The sequence below is a fragment of the Prionailurus viverrinus genome, chromosome A1 (genome assembly GCF_022837055.1).
Source record: "Prionailurus viverrinus isolate Anna chromosome A1, UM_Priviv_1.0, whole genome shotgun sequence".
NCBI classification, from domain to species: Eukaryota; Metazoa; Chordata; class Mammalia; order Carnivora; family Felidae; genus Prionailurus; species Prionailurus viverrinus.
Genome location: NC_062561.1, coordinates 187,508,515 through 187,530,863, shown reverse-complemented (window position 1 = coordinate 187,530,863; position 22,349 = coordinate 187,508,515). Strand labels below are relative to the sequence as shown.

At 36.0% G+C, this 22,349-nt stretch overlaps 1 protein-coding gene across 1 annotated transcript in view; it reads left to right on the top strand.

Annotated features, from left to right (window-relative positions):
* Positions 1–22,349, top strand: part of GABRA1 (gamma-aminobutyric acid type A receptor subunit alpha1) — a 58,879-nt gene that overhangs the window by 10,591 nt on the left and 25,939 nt on the right. Inside the window, exons 4-6 of the mRNA XM_047863567.1 lie at positions 9,891–9,958; positions 16,994–17,214; positions 19,450–19,532. Coding sequence (XP_047719523.1) covers positions 9,891–9,958; positions 16,994–17,214; positions 19,450–19,532 — 372 coding nt within the window. The remainder of the gene's footprint in view (positions 1–9,890; positions 9,959–16,993; positions 17,215–19,449; positions 19,533–22,349) is intronic.

The following is a 22,349-nucleotide window of genomic DNA, read 5'->3' as shown; positions in this document are numbered from 1 at the left end:
AGTTCACCTTCTGAAGGTTTCTCCTTATTGACTATGATTAAAATATATTAACGAAACCTGAATTTTCTCCAGCTTCCTAAAGCGTTAAATGATGCAGCCCCTGAATTGCAACCGTCTGAGTTAAAATTTGGCCACTCTATCACATTGGTTCCCCCTGCACTCTTGGTGGGGGACAAAAACAACCCATAAACATAGATCCCAAACTCAATTCTGAAGGGAGGTTTCAGTGTTTAAGGATAGGTAATGCCCTTCCAGTGACATCCTTTCCTTTTGTGCAGCCTTCTATATAGGCTACATTTTATCAATAATAGGACAAAATCCCAGGGTGAACAGGGCTGATGTTTGCAGTTTATTGTCTGGAACATAACACCAGGCTGAGGGGCTGCCCTTCTTCCTGTTCACAGGCTTCTTAAGCATCTTGCTTACAAAAGACCTTTTCTTCTATAAACAATTTTATTTCACTCCTTGGAAAACTGATTAAGGTAAAACCGTTTCTTAAAGTTTATTTATTTATTTTGAGAGAAAGAAAGCATGAGCACAAGCAGAGGAAGGTCAGAGTGAGAGGGGGGAGAGAGAGAATCTCAAGCATGCTCTGTGCCGTCAGTGCAGAGCCAAAGCTCGGGGCTCCATCCCAAGAAGCGTGAGATCATGACCTGAACTAAATAAACTCCAGAGCAGGCCCGCTCAACTGCTCAACCGACTGAGCCGCCCGGGTGCCCCAGGGTAAAACCATTTTTAATGGAACTCAAAAAAGATAGTGCCAAAGGAATGATATCTTTCTTGGTTGAAGCACATTTTGAAAGGATTACAGAACATTTTTGACTCTCTCCCTCCCTGTAACAGTAGTTTCTAGAAATAATATAATTTCTTAATTTTGCCTTACGTTTAACCTCAATGAATAACATCTAGGGTGATGGATGCCTCTCAAAGACTTCATCATTAAGCCAAAAAGATGAAGATGGTAAAGGAAAGAGAGTGAATGCATACTCATCACGTGACAAACCTAGGTGGATGGGAGAAGTAGATAGCTAGATGAGTAGATAATGTACTTTACTTATCCCTTCTACACCCTTAAGCAATATTTAGTTAAGATTTTCTCCTTTTTCAGTAAGTCTTATAGATTTGGGGTTTTTATTTATTTACTTCTCTCATATTTTACTTGAATATATCATTTAGATGAATATTTGGAACTGGAATATAACTGGGGTTTTTCTCTCAAGGTAATCTTTTTTAAAAGCACTAACATAATATTTAACAAACAATCTTATGCTTCAAAGCAAACTTTCTCCTTAACTTCCTAATTTTCCCAATTTTGGATTTGTTATGCTACATAAGACCTTTTAGACTTCTTTTAGCCCAATTATTGCAAGAGATCTCAGCTTTAAGATGCAAACGTCTCTGACTAAGGAAGGTGACTGGCTTGGATATGTGCACAGCTGGCAAAATGGTGTTAACTCCTTGGAGAATTAGTTTAGGTTCTTTGGTTACGGTTCTTTCTACATCAAAATAAGTAAAGGTGGAAAACTAAGTGCTCCGGAAAAAAAGCAAATCGACTTTTGTGAAATTTTGTGTAACTTTGTGAAGTTTAGGTGATTAGGGGGTAGAGAAAGCAGTATGGTTTACCTCTTTGTCAAAATTCAACTTTGTATTATTTGTATTATTATTTGTATCCTGTGTGATGATGATATCAGAAGCAACCATTTTATTCATGTTCAACAGAAGCTAACACATACATTTTATATTTATATTAAACAGCCAGAATCGCAAAAATTAAGAGGCTGAGATATTAAGAGGACAATGCAGTGGCTTTTGACAGAATAGAAAGATTCTAACTTACTGACAATATCCAAAACAATTTAAAAGGTTAGATTCATCCAGCACTTTTTGTTGGTGGTAGTGGTGTTATATTTACGTTGCCAGATAATGGTCTTTAGTATTGTCTTTTGAAATTGGACTCTGGGATCCTTCTCTCTGAATTTGCTGTAGTTTTATCGGGTGCTTTTAATGTGAGGTATGAAACTGATGCTCAGACTTTGGCATAATGTAATCCATTTCCCCAGAAATACTGTATCCAGACATTCCATAGTTCAGTTGAATTTTTGAGAAAAAGCAGTTACCAAAAACCCAAGAGGAATTGTTAAAATGAACAGAGAACACCTTTTAACCTTTCCTGGCTGAGATCTCCAGTCAGTTCCTGAAGCCAGCTTGTCTAATGAATCCAACCTAGATACCCAAAGGAATGTTGTAGCATGTTTAGAAACTTTCTACTCTCATCTTTTCCTGTTGTATATAAATCATCTTCTGATCAGTGCCAAGAAGTTCCTGAGATAAAATGTAGCTACTGAGATTATGCTCAAGTTATAAAGATCAAGTTATTAGTGAACAGCTGTAGTTTATTTTTTGTGCAGTTACTTTTGAAATTTTTATAGTTTTTATTTCTCATCTTGATTCTACAACCAATGTAGAATATTTTAAAAAATGTTTTCTGTAGATGATTGTGCTTTTCTTCAGGTAGAATCTGAACTCGTTCTTTGAAAAATAATGCTGTAGTGTTTCTGAGATGAGAAACTCTGCCATTTTGGAAAATTTAAGAGAAAACAAAATCCTAAGTGGATGTCATATTCCTCAAAGAGTGCTATAGTTTAGTCTCATGTAACTAAAATACTATCATGCGAACAGGAAGTATGATGCCTCAAAGCTATTACAGGTTATACAGTCTTGTTCAAGACTTAATATAGACCAAAAGAAACCCATTTCTCCAGCACAACCATCATATTCTTCTCTAAAGGTTACCCTCTCCCAGTAAAAACTGCCTATAATATAAGGAAGAAAGGAGGGAAATTCTCAATGGAAATGAGATTAATCCCTGCCACAATAAAATTTATTTATTTATTTATTTTTGTCCTGGAAGATGCCTGTATCATTTGAGTACTTTGAATCTGAAAACACGAAAGGATTAGGGATTGATTAGATATCTGAAATGTGAGTTTCTACCCCATATCCAGATATAGTGGCTGTAGGCAGCCACAATTAAGTAGCTCTACATATCAGCTAGGGAAAGTTGCCAACTATTCTAAAGAATTTAGGGAATGAAAATGAAGGATAGGGAGCAAAAATGTTGCCCCAGGCATATTGGCAAGGAGTTGAAACATTGTCCATTCCAAGAGTACACACTGATGGTTATGTAGGGAGCCCAGAATATTTTCAATTTCCAAACAGGACTATTTCCAAGTGGGGTTTTAAGATATACTTTATTATGATGACTAATGTTAGTCCATTTAGTCTCCATATAGTGACTGCCTTTCTGAATTAATAGACAAAAAGTAACTTAAAGGAGGCAATAAACCTCCCTCATAAGTTGTAAGTCCACAGAACAGGGCCTAGTGAATATTACTCTGAGTTCTTCAGCAGACAGCATTTCCAGGAAAAATATGGCCAGTACTATATTAAATAAATTATTGGGATAGACATTCCTAATAAACCACCACCTGTAATTCTTCACTGTTGATTCCCTCTTCCATTTTCTTTATTACACTCTTATAATGCATTATTCACACAGCATCAGCTTTCTTCTTAAACTGCAAGTAACATCATTTCACCTCATTACCCAAAGGCTTCTTATTGCATTAGAATAAAGGTCAACTGCTTGGTAAAATGCACATATCTCTTTAGGTGTGGCCCCACTTGCATCCAGAGTGTCATCTTTTACCATGACCATCAGCATCACCAGACTCCAGATATATTATTGGATTTTCTGTTTCTTAAACATCACACATTTATTCTCACCTTAGATCTTGTTCTTTCTGAAATCTCCTCCTTTAATTGTCTTTCCCTTTCTGCTCATCCTTGAATATTTCTCATTATTGAGGTCTCAGTTCAAAGTTATCTCTTCAAAAGTCATTCTTTCAGACAATGTATAATGATCTGAAATTAATTAGTATAATTTGTGTATGTGTTTGTATATAACTACGATCTACCAATCTACATTTCTAATCTATCGTCTATTTATCCCATCTATGTTTCTAATCTATATAAAATGTTTTCCCCAAGACTAAAAGATAAACTACAGAATAGGAACACCTACACTTTTTTTTCATAATATTACTATAACTTGGAACAGTGCCTGCCTGACATTTAGAAAATGCTCAATAAACATTTGCTGGTTAAATTAATGTACCCAACAAACGCATCTCAAAGTGTGTTTGGCATCAAATATTATTCCACCCTTACTCCAGTGTGATGTAGTCAACTGCACAGGTATTATTTCTTCACTGAAAAGGCAAGAAAACAGGCTCAGAGAGATTAAAGTATTGTACCTGCAATCACACAGCTTGTTCTCCAGGAGAATCAGAGTAAAAATCTGAGTGTTTTGACTTTTAATCCAATGTGCTTACTTCTTACTATACCACACTGCTTTTCTCATTTCTGCCTCAAGCACTAATCATCTTTTTGAATTATCACTTAAAAACATCTGTTATTTCAATACTTATCAGCAGGATATCAACATTGTAAGAAATCCCTGGTAAAAACAAATTTACTGCTGTCTAGCAGCTATAGAGTATATAATATAGTGTGTGTGTGTGTGTGTGTGTGTGTGTGTATGTGTATGTATATATATATTTCTGTGTGTGTATATATATATATATATAAAGCATATAAATGTATATAAATCATATATATAAAGCACATAAAATACTTATATATATGTATGTAAAGTGTATCTTTGAAGGTTATGCTTCTTTAAAGACTGATTTTGATTGGTTTACTTATCATTATAAATTTTATTTATATTGATATACTATTTTAAGATATCCCCAGGGCACCTGGGTGGCTCAGTTGATGAAGCATCTGACTCTTTTTTTTTATTTTTACTTTTTTTTAATGTTTATTTATTTTTGAGAGAGAGAGACAGAATGTGAGCAGGGGTTGGGGGGAGGGGCAAAGAGATGGGGAGACACAGAACTTGAAGTGGGCTCTAGGCTCCATGCTGTCAGCACAGAGCCCAATGCGGGGCTTGATCTCAGGAACTGTAAGATCATGACCTGAGCCAAAGTTGGATACTTAACCGACTGAGCCACCCTGGTGCCCCAACACCTGACTCTTGATTTCATGATTTCACATTCATGGTATCGAGCCCCGTGTCATGATTTCTCATTCATGAGATCGAGCCCCGTGTCAGGCTCTGCACTGACAGGGCTGAGCCTGCTTGGGATTCTCTCTCTCCCCCTCTCTCTGCCCCTCTCCTGCTCACAAGCACATGTTCTCTCTTTCTCTATCTTTCAAAATAAATAAATAAACATTTAAAAAAAGGTATCCCCAACCACTGTATTCATCATCATCATCATCATCATCTCATTTTACATGATTCCACATTTATCCCTTTGACACTTGAACATACATATAAATTTACACAAATTTTAAAGACTGTTGATCTTTTTTTTTTTACAGTGGACAGAGATAGATTATTGTGAAGAATATACTTTAAAAAATTTATTTGCTAATTAATCTGCTCTTTGAACGTTTCCTCCAGCTGAGTTATTTTAATTGATTTCCATTTTCAGACAATTTCCTAGTTACATAAGGGGTCCATTCATGTTTAACTTTGGCTAGCTGTAAAATCATTCCAGCTGAACTTTATTAGAAGTTCCTGACTCATGTTGTGTGCTCTTAAGTAGAATATTGGAAACATAAAAATATCTTCACTTTTCCTCATGAGATCCATAGAAAGGCCTTGAGTATTTTCTAGATGTTTCTAATAATACTTTAAGAGTCCACTGCAATGTCTATCTATCTATCTATCTATCTATAAAACATATATATTTATATATATATTTATATATATATAAAACAGGCAAGTTAACCATGTCACTTTTTACGGTTTGGCTAAAGTACATTCATAACAGTCCTCTATCTTGAACCCTTGCACTCTGAATTATAAATCTTCTGTCTTAAAGAACAATGACTTCACTTATCACTAAGGAAATTGCTGGTGAGCTGGAGTGAAAGACATACTTTTGGTCAAAGGAACCTATTTCTTGTCACTGAAATTGTACTCAACTGAACGAGAATGTGGTTTGAGGGTAATCATTAGGTATGTATTTGAAAAGGAAAAACGAAGGAAAGGAATACATAAGATGTTAGCAGTGGATTTATGTGAATGGTAGTATTCTAGGGAGTTTAATTTTTTTTATGTTTTTTTTTTGAAATTTCCAAACATACTATGAAGATTTAAAAAATTAAATAAACAACATGATGCATTCTATTGGCTTCATGTTTACCCAAAAGCTTTTGTAACATTTTAGAGCAGCATTCCTAGATAAGTTTGGGAAATAGGGGGCTAAACAAGGTTGATCGCATTTATTTAAAACATGACATCTTAGAGACATTGGCACGCTAATATTCATGATGAATCTTCCAGAGGCATGCATAATAAACAGTGGAAACTAGACAATCACAAACAGCCAATGAGAAATCAAAGAAAACTGTTTGGGTATGCGGTAAGGAAAATATTTTAGAGGGGAAAATACAGAAGGTGTTTTTTCCTTTCTCTAGTTAATCTTATCCCAAGGTCCAGATGTTTTCCTGGATTTCACTGCATTGTGCTTGGTGCCATCACCCACCTCTTCCATTCAGTAGTTGAGTGGTCCCTGCAGGCCCCTCCCCCACCCCCAGGCAACTTCAGTTTGGGGACTTGGAAATTTTGCTACCTTAACCTTAGGGTTTGTGACTATGTTTGGAGGAGAAACAGGATGAACAGACAGCAAAAATCAGAAACTCTTTAAAGATATCTGTATGGTTAGAGGGCAGGGTGAGGTCATTTGAGGGATGCATGAGGTAAGGGCTCTTGGTCAGGGTACATACCTGCGAATATTACAGTGGTGACTTTTGGGAAATATCAGAGGGAGGTAGCTAGTGGAAAATAAGATGAAGCACTTGAAGATGATGAACTGGTATGGTAAGTATACTTAGGGGTAGGGATAGATAAAGGATTAAAGAAATATACTTTCAAAGTGTGATTATAGCCATTTGTGTGAACTGCTTTGCATTTATGCCTAACCTCTATATGGCACACTAACAATTATGTGTGGCAATAAATGTATGTAAACTTAACCATGTTTTATATTCTATTTTATTGTTACAGTAATCTTTATAAATAGGCTGTTTGGTCTTTATAATTTGTTAGTTATATAGCATCGTCATTTACTAACAATCTAAAACTGCAAGGGGAAATGGCCCATATATTTAGAAAGTGGGTATCTCACTTCTTTGCACTGCTTTATCATGCTAGATTAAACAGATTGGTTGCTCCTAAAACATCTGCTAAGTCAATTTTTGTAAAGCTACTAGCTACCTTGGGGAGTTACCTTGAAGTGCAGAAATTATGCCCTGCCTGCACCCAAGAAATAGATAATGGTGATAAAGGAGTTCAAAAAACTACCCCACACTGCCAAGCAGTTGCAAGTGTGCAGACAGGGATTCATATATATTTCCTAAATGAACATGCATTTAATAATGGATCCCTGCCACAAAAATAAAAATGAAAGAATGGGTATCATTTTAATTCTGCAGATGTCTCTCAGATCTATAAGGTATTCACTGTAAGTCTTACAGTTTATAATCTGCAGAGAATCAAAACTCAGCCTTAGAAACAAAATTAGGTTGAGCCATACAGTTAGAAAAATAAATAAAATAACAGGATGATCCAACTATTTCAAGACTTATGTAGAAAGAAAATACAGACATTAATTTTTCTCTTATCACACAATTTGGAGTGCTTTTAATTGCAAGAAATTAATCTGTAAATAATAAGGAAAATTATTTCCTATAAGGAGCATACCTGGTATTCAAAGAATTAGGATGCAAATATGCCCAATTCTATATTATCTGTTGTCTTTCTTTTTGTATTGTTTTCATGACAGTAAGTGCATATTTTGTCATTATCAAAGAAAGTCCAAGTGATGGTTCCTTTGCTTGAACTAGAAAGGAAAATGCTGAAAGAGAAAGGCCAAAAATGAGCTCAATTAATAAAATAAATTCTAGTTTTTGTGAATAGATAGCATACATTTTTCTTTTTATTATTGTTTTAATTCGAAGTCAGGCCATGACATTCTAATAAAGTATGAGCTCTAGATGGAGTCTTAAGAAATAGCAGATGTTTAGGCTAAGGAAAAGAATTAGTCTAGTAAAAAATACTTTTGGAGGGGCGCCTGAGTGGCTCAGTCGGTTAAGCATCCGACTTCGGCTCCAGGTCATCATCTCATGGTTCGTGAGTCCAAGCCCTGTGTGGGGCTCTGGGCTGACAGCTCAGAGCCTGGAACCCGCTTCAGATTCTGTGTCTCCTTCTGTCTGCCCCTCCACTGCTTGCAGTCTGTCTCTTGCATTGTCTCAAAATAAATAAACATTTTAAAAATTAAGAAAAAAATACTTATGGAAAGAGAGTGCAATAAAAAGAAAGAGATGTGTGCACTGGGAAAATAACTGCAGAAGGGGAGAGGATGGGGGCAGGTAGAAGAGGCAAATGATTATTGCAGCTTAGACATTGCTGATGGGTGTGAAGGAACAGTGAAGGACAAGTGAAACACTTGCTGTAGAATGTTAACACTGATGTTGGAAATAAGTTCTAAATACATAGCTCTATTTTCTTTGTCTCAAACTATGTCCTCCATTTTGAAGTTTTTAAAGGGTAAATCCCAGATAATTCTTACATCAAGGGGTTCATTTAAGCATTTTGGAGCCAATGAAATTGTTAGCCAAAAAAAAAAAAAAAGCATAGAAAGGAAAAAAAAAAAGAAATATTGGATTGGTTGTTGAAGGGATTATCTGTACCTCCAACTTAGATTATAATTTGTGGTACACATTATGTGTAGTATATAATAAGACCTTCTTGAGAGAAATTTATACTGAAAGTATTTACTGTTTGCAAGTGACTTGCTCAAAGATAAAATTCTTGATTTTCAAAAGAATTCATTATTGCATATATCAGATCACCTACTTAATGTCCTACCTTTGAGATACAAATGTCCTGATAAATAAAATGAGTAGCTTAAGATACTGGGCCATTAGTTCTCAGAGCTACAGTTGAAAATGACAAAGCCACCTTTTTCATTCTCACCTCAAACAAATTGTGTCCTTATATGAAAGCAACATTTTTCAATTTTTGGGGGGAGGGGGTACTATTTCCTTCAAAATGTCTGTGTTGAGTTGTCACCTAACTACAATAAATATGTTTTGTTTGTTGATATATATGCCTCAGAGATTAGTAAATTAAAACCACATTGAACTTGAAATGGAATCTATTAAAGGAACTTTTTCTGTGCCAATATATGTCCTTCTTATCCTCAAAATTGAAAATATTTGTATAGGTTGTCAGAGTTTTCCCGGGAATAATTTGGATAGTTCGGTTATGATTTAGTGCCAGCAAGCAGTCATTTGTAAAACATACCCTTGAGTCCTTAAAGAGTTAATAAAGCTTGCTGCAGTATACTATATACTTCCCAAGAGTATCCTAAATACCTGGAGGATCTGGTGAGCTCTGTAAGCATGTTTAAGCTGAGATCATACCCATATGCTAATGTTGTTATGACAATGTGAAATGGCTTGGTATCATTTAGGAAAGTGTGTCCATTATTGAAGAATTCATTAAGCAGCCGCTGACTCCTCCATGGAGTCTGCCTCCCAAAGTGGCATATTTGGGCTGCATTCTCCATTGAAAAATATTAACTGTGAAATTTCATGTGTAAGCAGCAAATTATCAGGACTACACAGTGGACCAATTTTAGAAATAGCTAATCAAAGCCAATAAATTTCCCATTTGGGTGTGAGTATGTGGTGGTGAGATCTAATAAGGACTATTGATGGACATTCACTGTCCTAATTTCCTGCTTCATCAGAGCGTGTAACTGAAGTGAAGACTGACATCTTCGTCACCAGTTTCGGACCTGTTTCAGACCATGATATGGTAAGTGACACTACATTTTTGGTTTTCTTGGTGTATTTTCTAAATTTAACTTTGGAAAGAAAAGTACAGACCAAGTATGTCGAAAATAACTTCAAATAGCTTGGCTGTATCTTTGTGTCTTTCCATAAGTGTAATATGTAATATATACTTACATATAATGTATAATATTAGCATAATAGGAATATATTAGACAGAGAAATAGTTAAAATAAAACACACTGGAGGGAAATGTTTAGCTTCACTGCAAAAGACATTCATTAAATTATTACCAAGAAGGAAAATAAAACTAATACATACCTGTTCTTTCTTTTCCCAACCCAATAAATTAACATGGATATCTCTTCTGTCTGATGGGAATTGGTAAATCAGTAGAGCTCTCAGGATGTTATGTAACATTTGTGAACTATAGAAGCCAAAAAAATCATAAAGAAGTCATGAAGACATATTGTTATGAATTTTTCAAAGATCTATTTGTTGAATATCATTTTTGAAATGCCTTTTTGTTGACACCATCTTTACATAAAAGTCCTCTCATTTCAGAGTAGTTCAGATGATTCAGAATAAAAATTACAGAAAGTATCAATTTAGACCAGCATTTCCCAAAGTGTGGAAGCTCACAGTTTGGCAGGGTAAAAGCTCTGATAAATCCCGAGGTAAGGAAACCTGTTTAACTAGATTTAAGCTAGTGTTTTTCCAATCATATTTCCCTAAAACCTTTTATATGATACCTGTTGACATTCTGTGGACCTAATACTCTGTGAGTCAAACACTGGGGAGTGCTGGCTCAGGATAATTACATATGTTAGATCTTAACACAGGTTAAGAAATGTACCAACTATGGCAATTAGAGTCAGCAGAACATATGAGAGACAGCAGAGTAGTAGATAAGAATACAGATTTCTGAACCAGAATGCTGCCTGGGTTTATAATTCCAGCTTCTGCACTTATATTTTATATTGTTGTATTCTTGGAAGTTCCTTAATATCTCTTTGCCTCAGTTTCTTTACATGTAAGATGGGAGTAATGATAATACCTCATGGGGTTATCACAAATATTAAATGAATTCATACATCACAAGCACTTAAAAAAATCTTGCCTATAGGAAGCACTCAACAAATGTCAGCCATTATTACTATGCAAGAAATAGAGATATAAAAGTATCCACAATTGTGGATTTATTCCTTTGGCAACTTATTACAGTGGTTGGTTTGTAGACTACTTTATTGAAATGTTGTGTTCTACAATAGTTTTTGCTAAACTGATCACTCTCTGAGAACGTCTTGTGATTCTCCCATGTTGGAATTCTGTCTTACAACACTATTCTCTTATGCTACTACTCTAATTAAGAACATTTAAAAGATCCCATTCAGATTTAAGGTCAGATTTAAACTTCTCTGCCTGTATTTCATACAGTCCATAGATGATGCCACTACTCATCCTCTCTTGTTCCTAATGTTGACTATTTTAGTTATTTGCTTACATACTACTTTCTGTGAGGCAACACCACTAGGGGGTGAGTGAACTTGCCTAGGATTCAGGCTGGCTGAATTCAAATCTTACCACTACCAATATAACCTTGGTAAGTGAGTAAGCCTCAAAGTACTAAAATGGGTATACTATTGTAATTGCCCATCCTTATAAGATAGTTAGGAATTTTAAATGACCTATATAAAGTGTTCATAGACAGTGCTCAATAAATAATAGTTACTATTTTTGCCTCTGAACTCCTTATCATGCCATGTACCCCTTCATGGAAATTCCCTCTATTTTGTACCCATCTAAATCCTATGTTTCTATAAAGGCCCAAATCAAAACCTAAAAGATTAATAAAAACTTTTTTTTACCAATCCAATAATGGATTAAGTTTCCCTTTCTGCATTCTAGTCACATTTACTGATGGTAAAATAACAACTTAGCTCTTGGTCTCATTTATAACAATACTTTGTAAAGTTATTTCTCTTATATAAATGTCTTATTTTCTTCAAGTGATGCCAAGAAATATAAAGACACATTTGTTTCATATCCCTCACAGTATCAGTGCATCGCTGGGCTGCAGTATGTGTTGACTTACTACTTATTTAGTGATAGGTTTACGAGTCTATATTGTCTTTAAAAAAATACAGTCTTATGGGACTCAATAAATAATGCCCTCTTTCCTATGTGAGTTCTGAGCCTTTTTAGAAATAAGGTAATAGAGTAAGGGGTTTGGAAAATGAGAATATCATCTTTATTACTAATGATGGTGGTACTGCAGGAGTGGCTTATAACTGCAGAAAAGTAGGTTTGCAGAGAGTAAACATCAGAATCAGCCAGATTACCACCTAGTTAACAGGCAACACTTTGGCCTCCCTCTGTTAAGGCATAGACTGTCTATGTAAAACTTCTAGCATAGAGAAACAGCCGAATTTATGAGTCTTATGGACAGTGCAGAGCAGGAAGAGGCTGAGATAGACAAGATTGATTTCTCCTTCCAAATTTACCCATCAAATTAAATTATTCTTCCTCCTCCCCTCCCTAAATAGAAGGGTATGAGGGAATGGGGAGCATTCAGAAGATTTTGCACTGCTGAAGCTCTCTTCTCATCACTGGAAACATTGAGAGGGGATGAAGCATTACAAACATCACACACTAATAATGATATTATTCCTCCTCCTCCTCATTATTATCATTATCATCATCATAATGAAAAATGAATATTCTCTATCTCTGGCATCTTTCATAATGCCTCACATAGAGTAGATGCCCAATAGGAGTTGTTAAGGGACAGTGTTCAAGTAAAGGTATATGCAATCAAAAACTTCTCTTGAAAATATTTGATATACTTTTGAGTCATCGGTTTAGATTGTGATTTAAGGAACCACAGTGTTTGTTTGTTTGTTTGTCTGTTTTTGTCTTGGACTAAAGGTGCATGCATTAACCCTATGATTATCATGAGTTACTTTTCATACATGGCCTTTGTCATATATCAGATAGGAAGAAGGAACAGAGTGTCTAAGCCAGTTATACTTCTTATTGCCTAAAATTCCAGAACCAGATGATGTTTGAATTGTTCTGTCAAAGGACCAAATTAGTCAGGTCTACAACTGATATGCTAAGTGGCTAGTGGAAATTATACCTGGCCAATTCATTTGGGAAGATTACTTATTTAAACCACATTATGGGAGGGACGCTTTGGTGGATCAGTCAGTTAAGCGTGACTCTTGACTCCAGCTCAGGTCATGATAACACAGTTTGGTTCGTGGGATCAAGCCCTGAACTGGGCTCTGCACTGATAGTGCTGAGCCTACTTGGGATTCTCTCTCTCTTCTCTCTCTGCCCCTCTTTTTCTCTCTCTCTCTCTTTCAAAATAAGTAAACAAACAAACAAACAAACAAAACTTTAAACCATATTATGGGAGAATTATGCGTAAAGAGCAGTAAAGTATGATTTAGAGGCTATTAAAATTAGAAGGCCAAATGAAAAAGCTATTTTTCAAGACCAGAAAAACTTCATAGTTTTTAAAATAAGAATTACTAAAATGTGTAATTAATAATAAACACTATTGAATGTTTATAATATGTGAGGCACCATGCTAACAGTTTTATAGATCATATTTCATCTAGTAACTCATACTGTGTATTTTACCTACGTATTATTATTATTATCCACATTTTCCAGAGGAAGAAAGTGACCTATCTAGGTAGCAACTTGAACTCAGGCTCTGTGTCCCTAGAGACTCTGCCGCTCCCAAGGCATCTGACTTCATCTGGAATAGAAAACAAAATTAGGACAACTCCTTAGCTTTATTTTAAAAACCATTAATTGGCAATCAAACAGCACATTCCCAGGGCACTAGGTTCTGACAGAAATATCTAGGCAGCACAATCACAGAGCCCTGTTTTCCATGGTGCTTAAAATGTACGAAGTCAGAGCACACACAGATGGTAATAGCTGGTGCGAGTGGGAACACTTCCACACAATATTTATTTAGAAACATATCGGATGTTTTATCCCAGTCTTCAGAATAAGACTCAAATTCTACAGGGACCACTGTATTGAACAGGGTCACTTGGAGAGACTTCACTTGGATGGTGGGGGCTGGAACACCGGACCTTGAACAGATTCTTCACCAGAGCTTCCTCTTTGTTCAGATGGTCTTCTCTAGAGTCTTTTCTTGTGCCTTCTGATTTTTCTTTGCTTAGTTATGACCACCTCACTTTCCTCAGGTTTCCTATCCTGATACCTGTCCAAACAAATAGCACTTTTTCATTGAACTCTAGTCTAAATCTGTGTTGATTAGAAACAAACAAACAAAAAAATTGGGAGACAAATAACTTCTAATGTTTACTGAGAACTTCCTATGTTTCAGCCATTCTTGCAAGCTATTCACTTGCATTAACTCGCTTCTCACAATAGGCCAGTGAAATCAGTACTGCCATGAGCCCCACTTTCTAGGTCAAAAACTGGAGTTTAGAAAGCCAAGAAAATGACCTAAAGTCATATATCTGGAAGACAGACAATTCAGTTCTAATTAGCAAGTTTGGAACTTATATCCATAACCATCATGCTATGTATGGGTCTATTTCCTCTCTCTTGTTCCAGCTTCCTGAAGAAAGCTCTGGCCCATCCTGGCCTAATGAACTCTGACCCTGAGGGTTAGGTCATGCCAAGAGCCACCTGCCGCTCCCATGGCAACATTGCAGGGCCTTTCATAGAAAATGAGAAACCAAATATTTACACTCTTGATTAGATGGGTTTTGATCATTATCAAGTGCTTTTATTTCAGTTTTCATTTCTACTTCGAACTGAAGGGAACGTGGGAATCAAAGCTTATCCAGTTAATTTTCTGTGTGTGTGTGCCTGTTTGTGCCACCAGTACGGTATTTGAAGGGAGAATTTCATAAATGAATTTGGGCATTTCAATGTCTGCCATTAGCACAGGTAAGTAAAGCTGGTTGTAAACATGACAACTATGTAAAAAAAGCAATTTGGCAAGTTTTGACATAATTTTTTGGAATCATTGACTTTGGGATAGAGCTTGTTAAAGATTTGATAATAAATACATTTTAAGGTTTTTTAAATATTTAACATTTAATTTTCAAAGATCTCCTTGGAGTGAGTAAACAAGCAAAGTTGTTGGATTCATGGGAATATGGTCAGTTTAGGCATCCTTGAAATCTTGATTTACAAGTGACTATTCCCTCTACTGTTTGACAGGGTAAAGTAGTTCAGTTGGACAGAAAATAGAGCTTATATGGCTGATTCCTGAGTAATAGAAATATCATCATTATCATGTCCCTATCTCATAAGCCTGTCTGTTGTCCAGAGATGAGAACAAACACAGCTCAGGGTAAATCCTTCCATTTGCTTTCAGGGTAAGCACTGCTACTCTGTATCACTTCCCCACATAGCCCATAGACTCCCTCCCCATTTCTCTCCTCATGGAAAATGCCTTTCCAAGCCCATCGCACTACATGAGTTTCCCTTACAGCATCCAAATCTAAACAGCTTCTCCCTCTGCTAAATTAAAAGATGCTTAACAAATGTTTCTTGGTGAGTAAATTCCTATGTCATGTATCTCAGTGCTTTTTCACCTCACACTTCCGGACACAGGAAAACCTAAGCAAAAATCAAGGTATTTTCTCTTGCCCACAAAAATAAACTGGCATTATGTCACACTTCCTTGTTGCTGTCTCAATCAGCATTTAACACTATGCCTGACACACTGTAAACTATGCAGTAATAATTGTTAGCTACTTGATCAGTAAGAGCTCAGCAATGCCAAACATGTGGCCGAAGCATAAACCTTTATTCAGTCTTTACCCAATCTTACTTAAACCCTGAGAAAGAGACAGGTGGTTAAATTCATGCACAAAATGTCTATACACAGACATTATATATTCTGCATGTTTTAAGATTATATGTATAAGATTAAAAACAACAACAACAACAGCTTTCTGATGCATTGAGGTTTAGGGGATTAAGAAAATGTACCATGATGTTTTCAAGTTAGTCTTTCTTCCAGTTTGGAGCAAGCTAAGATTAATGGAGAATGTGGTAATCTTTATTTCAAACCATTAAGTTCGAAATTTAGTGTCAGTGTAGCAAGTGCTGCAAGGAAGATGGATATTACCCTTTTCAATTTTAGGAGCTGGTAAGTCACATTGCTTGTTTTCAGATTAGCAGATGTTTGTCTCTGGGTATTGCCATAAGGAATGCTGTGTTTATTCAAATAAATAGATTCCCTGGCTGTGAATGATGATGAGCTTCACACATTTCTCATGTGTCTTATACACACATAATCTCACAAACACACACTCACACACACCCGCGTATTCTGTATTTTTTTTTTTTTTGGCAAAGATCCCAATTAACAGTGAAACAGGTTCTTTATCCTCATAATGTTCTTTGTTGTGGAGAATTGAAAGTCTCTGCACATTATATGTGAAAAAGAAAAAAATTTACTTAGCCAAAAAGGATATGGGATTCTCACACTCTTATTAGAAGCTGGAACAAGAGAGAGGAAAACACAGCCATAGAAGCCACAGTGGATGATTTGAGATTGAGATTTTCAGAAACTATTGAAGCACTGTCCCCACCCCCCCACCCCCACCCCCACCCCCACCCCCGCTCCAAATACTATGCTGGGTCTTCATAACTGGAATTAACCTAATTTAAATATTTTCCTGTATGTAGTAAGCTCTAACATGAATTTTATTTTTTATGTGTACTGTATTCTGGTTTATTTGAGTGCTGGCGTGGTGGAGCTGTAGGGAGTAGGACATGATTTTCCTTTCACATATCTCAGGAAATAATCAGTGGAAATTTTCTGACTGAGAAATATTTCAGGCATTTTAGGTGTTTTAAAAAATGATTATGCCAGCCAATGATTCACCTGCCACCAATATGTACAGGCTACCACAAGTTTACTTCTGGAAACATCACCTAGCTCATATTTTGCTTCTAAAGTTACAGAAATTATGCATGGTCTGTGTAAGCTATTTGCATTGCAAAATATAGCTCAGTGTACTCTTTGCCATTTTCCAAAATTACCTAGGAATATACAATAGATGTATTTTTCCGTCAAAGCTGGAAGGATGAAAGATTAAAATTTAAAGGACCCATGACAGTTCTCCGGTTAAATAACCTAATGGCAAGTAAGATCTGGACTCCAGATACCTTTTTTCACAATGGAAAGAAGTCAGTGGCACACAACATGACCATGCCCAACAAACTCCTGAGGATCACAGAGGATGGTACCTTGTTGTATACCATGAGGTAAGGATGACTGTGTTCTGTTTGGGTCTCTTTCTGAACTTCTTTCTCTTCCATATATATGTGATCATGAAGGCAGTGGGCCATGGTAGAGTGTCTCGTTTCCTGTCTGCCCTATTCTGCAACTTTAATAATGACTCTGTTGGGAGAAATAAATTGACTGAAATATTATGCAAGTATTGAGGTGTTAAGTAAAATGATTAGATAAAATGGGAAAAAATTTATAATGTATACTAAGTGATATATCTCTCCAACATACTCTAATTCAGTATAAGGAAATTCTTCCCCTACTATTAACCCCATATATTCCTGCATCCCAGTAAAGTCTAGATTAAATTTCTAGAAGCTATCTCAAAGTATATATCTGAAAGTTTTTCTACCTAAAAAAAGAGGGGGGGAGGCAATAAAAGGAAGGGAAAAAAATTAGGACAGCACAAGGGTCTTAAAAGCTATAGATTCATGTGAAGGTATACATTTAGAAGAATTTATAATGATACTATTAGATATATATATATATATATATATATATATGTATTTCTGCTTTATAAACATTTCCCTCATTTTGAGATTACTGAAAATCCAGCAGCTGGATACCATTCATTCATTCATGATTGAATGAAGGAAACATGAATCAAAAAAGTTGTGAATATTTTTAAAGAAAAAATGTTTAGAATACTGCTAATTCATGAGAAATTAAAAATTGTCCAGAACTCATTCTTAAGGGAAGCAGTGATTTCATACCCAAGTGACTTGTTAGAATGTTGTTTTTGTAGATCTGAACAGTACTTGGTAATTCAGACTGTCCAATTATTCCTTTGTCATGAAAAGGTAACGGAGGCAAAATCCTGGACTTGATGGAGTTTGTTTAGCATGGGAATAGAGTGATATTTTGCTTTTGAAGAAAGCTGCCAGAATTCCTACCTTTTTATACAAAAATATCCAAATGGGAAAGAAAGAAAAATAAAATGCTTCAAGAGCCATTTTAGATGTTGGATTCAACTAGTAAATGTATAATAGGACTTAAAGAATGAAAAAAAAAAATCTCACAAAAAGAAAAGAAAAGAAAGAAAGAAAATAGAAGATCAGTGGACAGATGTGTTGAGACCTTTCCAGATCATCCAATAGGATCTATTTATAATTGAAACTTGAAATATTCTCCCCTTGTAAAATATCTTGTTTTTGAGCCTAAGTTCAGTATTTATTCCTCCAAGTTGGCACTCTTTTAGGGCAGGACTTGCATATCTGATAAGTTTACCAATTAATGCTTTCTGACATATTCAGTTTTCTTCATCAATAACTAGACTGTATCTCCCATCTCATAAATTTCTCACCACCTTTGCTAATATATTATCACTTTCCTTAATATTTTAATTTTAAAATGTGAGTTTAATCATTAATTTACCCATTTCATATTTGCTTCAGTCAGTATTATAATCACTTAATGAGTTTACTGGCTATAAAGCCATCCTGACCACATTTCTTGAGCTACTTAATAATATGGGTAAATATATTTTATAAAAACCATAAATCCCTTCATAATCCCCACCAAACAAGATCAAACATATTTCAGTGAAATTTTTTCTTTACCCTTTTTCAAACATAAATAGAATTCATATTCTCTGAAGATAGGAGCTAAAGAGAAGCACAGCAGAGTCCTGGCTTCCATTAGTCAGTAGATTTCTAAAGAAAATGAAATGGTTAGAATATAGTGAGATCACATGCAAAATCTCAAGGAGACCCTATGTTATTGTCAACCTCACAAAGCCTGCGGACATTTCCTCCTTTACCTACTCCTTTGTTGGTTTATGCATTTGGTGCTTTTTTGGGAAGGAGATGGAAGGAGATAGGGAGAGCTGCACTGAGGAGAGAAAGCATTCTCTTCTCTTCCTCACCACCCATGTCTTCTCCACCAAGTCTTATACCAGCATTTATTTGCTTACATTTAATTTTAGTCCCCAAATATTTGCTGGGTTTAATGGATGAGGTGATGATCCTTGTCTTGGGAAACAGTAACAATTCTTGCTCATCATACAAAATCTGGTGTCATCCAGTCATTGTTGTAAATAATTCCTTTTAGATCTTTTGATTAATAGCTCAGAATAGTGCTGCAGTTTGTGTGGGCCTCTCTTGCTTTGTTAATATATTTGCTATAGTTAGTAACATACCATTTGTACTTATCAGAAAGTATCTAATCTATAGGGCTCTTGTTTATTTCTGCTGTTTTCTTTAATTGATAAGGCTGACAGTGAGAGCTGAGTGTCCAATGCATTTAGAGGACTTCCCTATGGATGCCCATGCCTGCCCACTAAAATTTGGAAGCTGTGAGTAAATTTCTTTTAATTTTTCTTTATTCTTATGAGAGACCTACATCTTTAGTAAAGAAAGCTGCGGTTAATAATGTCTGTAGAGGGGCGCCTGCGTGGCGCAGTCGGTTAAGCGTCCGACTTCAGCCGGGTCACGATCTAGCGGTCCGTGAGTTCGAGCCCCGCATCGGGCTCTGGGCTGATGGCTCAGAGCCTGGAGCCTGTTTCCGATTCTGTGTCTCCCTCTCTCTCTGCCCCTCCCCCGTTCATGCTCTGTCTCTCTCTGTCCCAAAAATAAATAAACGTTGAAAAAAAAATTAAAAAAAAAAGTCTGTTAGAAATGTAAAGAGCATGAAGAAAGTTTAAATAGCTATTTGCTGCAAGTACTTTCTATAAGTAATAATCTTTATTTCATTTTTAATGTTATTTTAGGAAGACATTATTCCCTATCTCCTCAATGAGAAAGAATGGATTTAATTAATTAGAAAAATTCTACTTTTGTTAAAGTTGTATTAATAGAAAAACAAGAGGAGTATGGATGTTTTTACCCCATATATAATATCTTCCTTCCAATAAATGGAGATCATTATGTTTATTTTGCATCATTGATGACATTTGTTTAACCTTAAGAATATTGCAAGTTGTGGGGCACCTGGGTGGCTCAGTTCGTTAAGCGTTCGACTTCAGCTTGGGTCATGATCTCACAGTTTGTGAGTTTGAGCCCTGCGTTGGGTTCCGTGCTGACAGTTCAGAGCCTGGAGACTGCTTTGGATTCTGTGTCTCTATGTCTCTGCCCCTCCCCTGCTCTCTCTCTCTCTCTCTCAAAAATAAACATTAAAAAAATTTTACAAAGAATATTGCACATTGTTTATCAGATAGAAATATTGGTAGGTGGCAGCAACAGATGGTACTTTTTTCTTAATAATGAAGCCTACACCAAAAAAAATATATTGCCAGAAAAGAACTTACCCTAATCATAGTCTTTAGAAGACTTCTAGGTCTGTTTGGATATACCATGAAATCCATGTGTCTATTAATGCTTTTGGAGGTATCCTAGATACCTTTATGATAATTGTCTGGGCTTCTGCTATTTGAAAATATGCAGGCACACATCAGAGGAGCCAAGAGAACCTTGGCCAATGGAGTCAGGTTCTCTGGTCCTCCTTTATCCTTCTGCTTTGAATAGCACACACGCAGAAAGTGAGTGAGACCAGTGTATTCCTGGTTTCCTGCAGGAGAGTTACTTACAAATACTGAGTCAACTGCTGGACTACCTAACCAGCTTTCTGTTCCCACTAGACAGACAGTCTAAGCAACTATTTTGGTGAAGATATGATTCATAGAAAAAAAAAAAATAGGGGTAGTGTAGGAAGACAGCAAGCAAAGAAAATAGCAAAAGGCCTTCAGGCTCCTAGCAGCACTCCTCATGGAGAGACAAGTGTCTCTATTTATAAATCTAATTCCCTACTGAAACCTAAGGACAAACTACTTAAAAAATTGTCAGCCAAACAGGCCTTTGGTGGTAACCCTCCCCTTCCCACTCTTTCCCCAATTTAATGTATATTCTATGTTATGGACTACTATGTTTTCTCTTGGTTACCACTTTCATTTTTAACAATAATATGATGTATTATGTGTTACTTGTATGTCAGATAGTATATTAAACATTTGAATATGTATCAGTTCATCTAATCCACAAAATAATCTTATAGTTAGGAAAATCATTCATTATAGTTTGCCTGGGACTATACTTATTTTATGCCTAATATCATGGCATAACTACTAATAGTGCCCCCTTTTACCTTCAGAAATACCTTGTCTTGGACAACAAATTACTTGTTTAGTATATTAGGAATGTTTTCAAGCAGTTTGTATAGCTGAAAAAAATAGTTTATATTTTTATATGAGATGAATTAAGGTAAGTGATTGTTGGTTGATTATTGGTTAGTCAGCATCTCAACAAGGATGATGTTTTAAGATGCCCTTAGATGTTCTTCCTGATCACAAAATGGCTGCTGCAACTCTAGTCATTGCATCTGCTTTAAAAACAAAGACCAGTGGACGAAGAAGAAAGAACTAGCACCTGTATCAAAAAGATAAAAGCTTTCCCTAAAATCTTAGCAGGCATTTGCTCACATCTCATTAATCAAAGATGTGTCCCATTGCCCATGCTAACTGCAAATTAGGCTGGGAAGAAATATTCTTAAGTAGGCACATTGTCAGCCTACTTAAGAAGAAAATAGGAGGTGGGGCGCCTGGGTGGCGCAGTCGGTTAAGTGTCCAACTTCAGCCAGGTCACGATCTCGTGGTCCGTGAGTTTGAGCCCCGCGTCGGGCTCTGGGCTGATGGCTCAGAGCCTGGAGCCTGTTTCTGATTCTGTGTCTCCCTCTCTCTCTGCCCCTCCCCCGTTCAAGCTCTGTCTCTCTCTGTCCCAAAAATAAATAAACGTTGAAAAAAAAAAATTAAAAAAAAAAAGAAGAAAATAGGAGGTATTTTAGGAAGGGAGAAATGGATAGTGAGTAGAAAACAAATAGTGTCTTGTGTAAGAAAAATAAAAATCTGTTGTCCACCTCAGAGCCTTTTTACATACTCTTTTCTCTATTTGGGTTACTCTTCCCTTGGTTCTTAATGGGACTGGCTTCTTTTATTTTTCCACTTCTCAGTATAAATGACATTTCCTAGGGCCTTCCCTAATGACCTTATCTAAATTTACATACAGTCCTGCCAGTCTTCTTGATTACAATACATATTTAATTTAGATGTATTACAGCAATAATTATTAGTTTTATTTATTGGTTGACATTTTTATTGTCTGGGGACTGTAAACTCCATCAG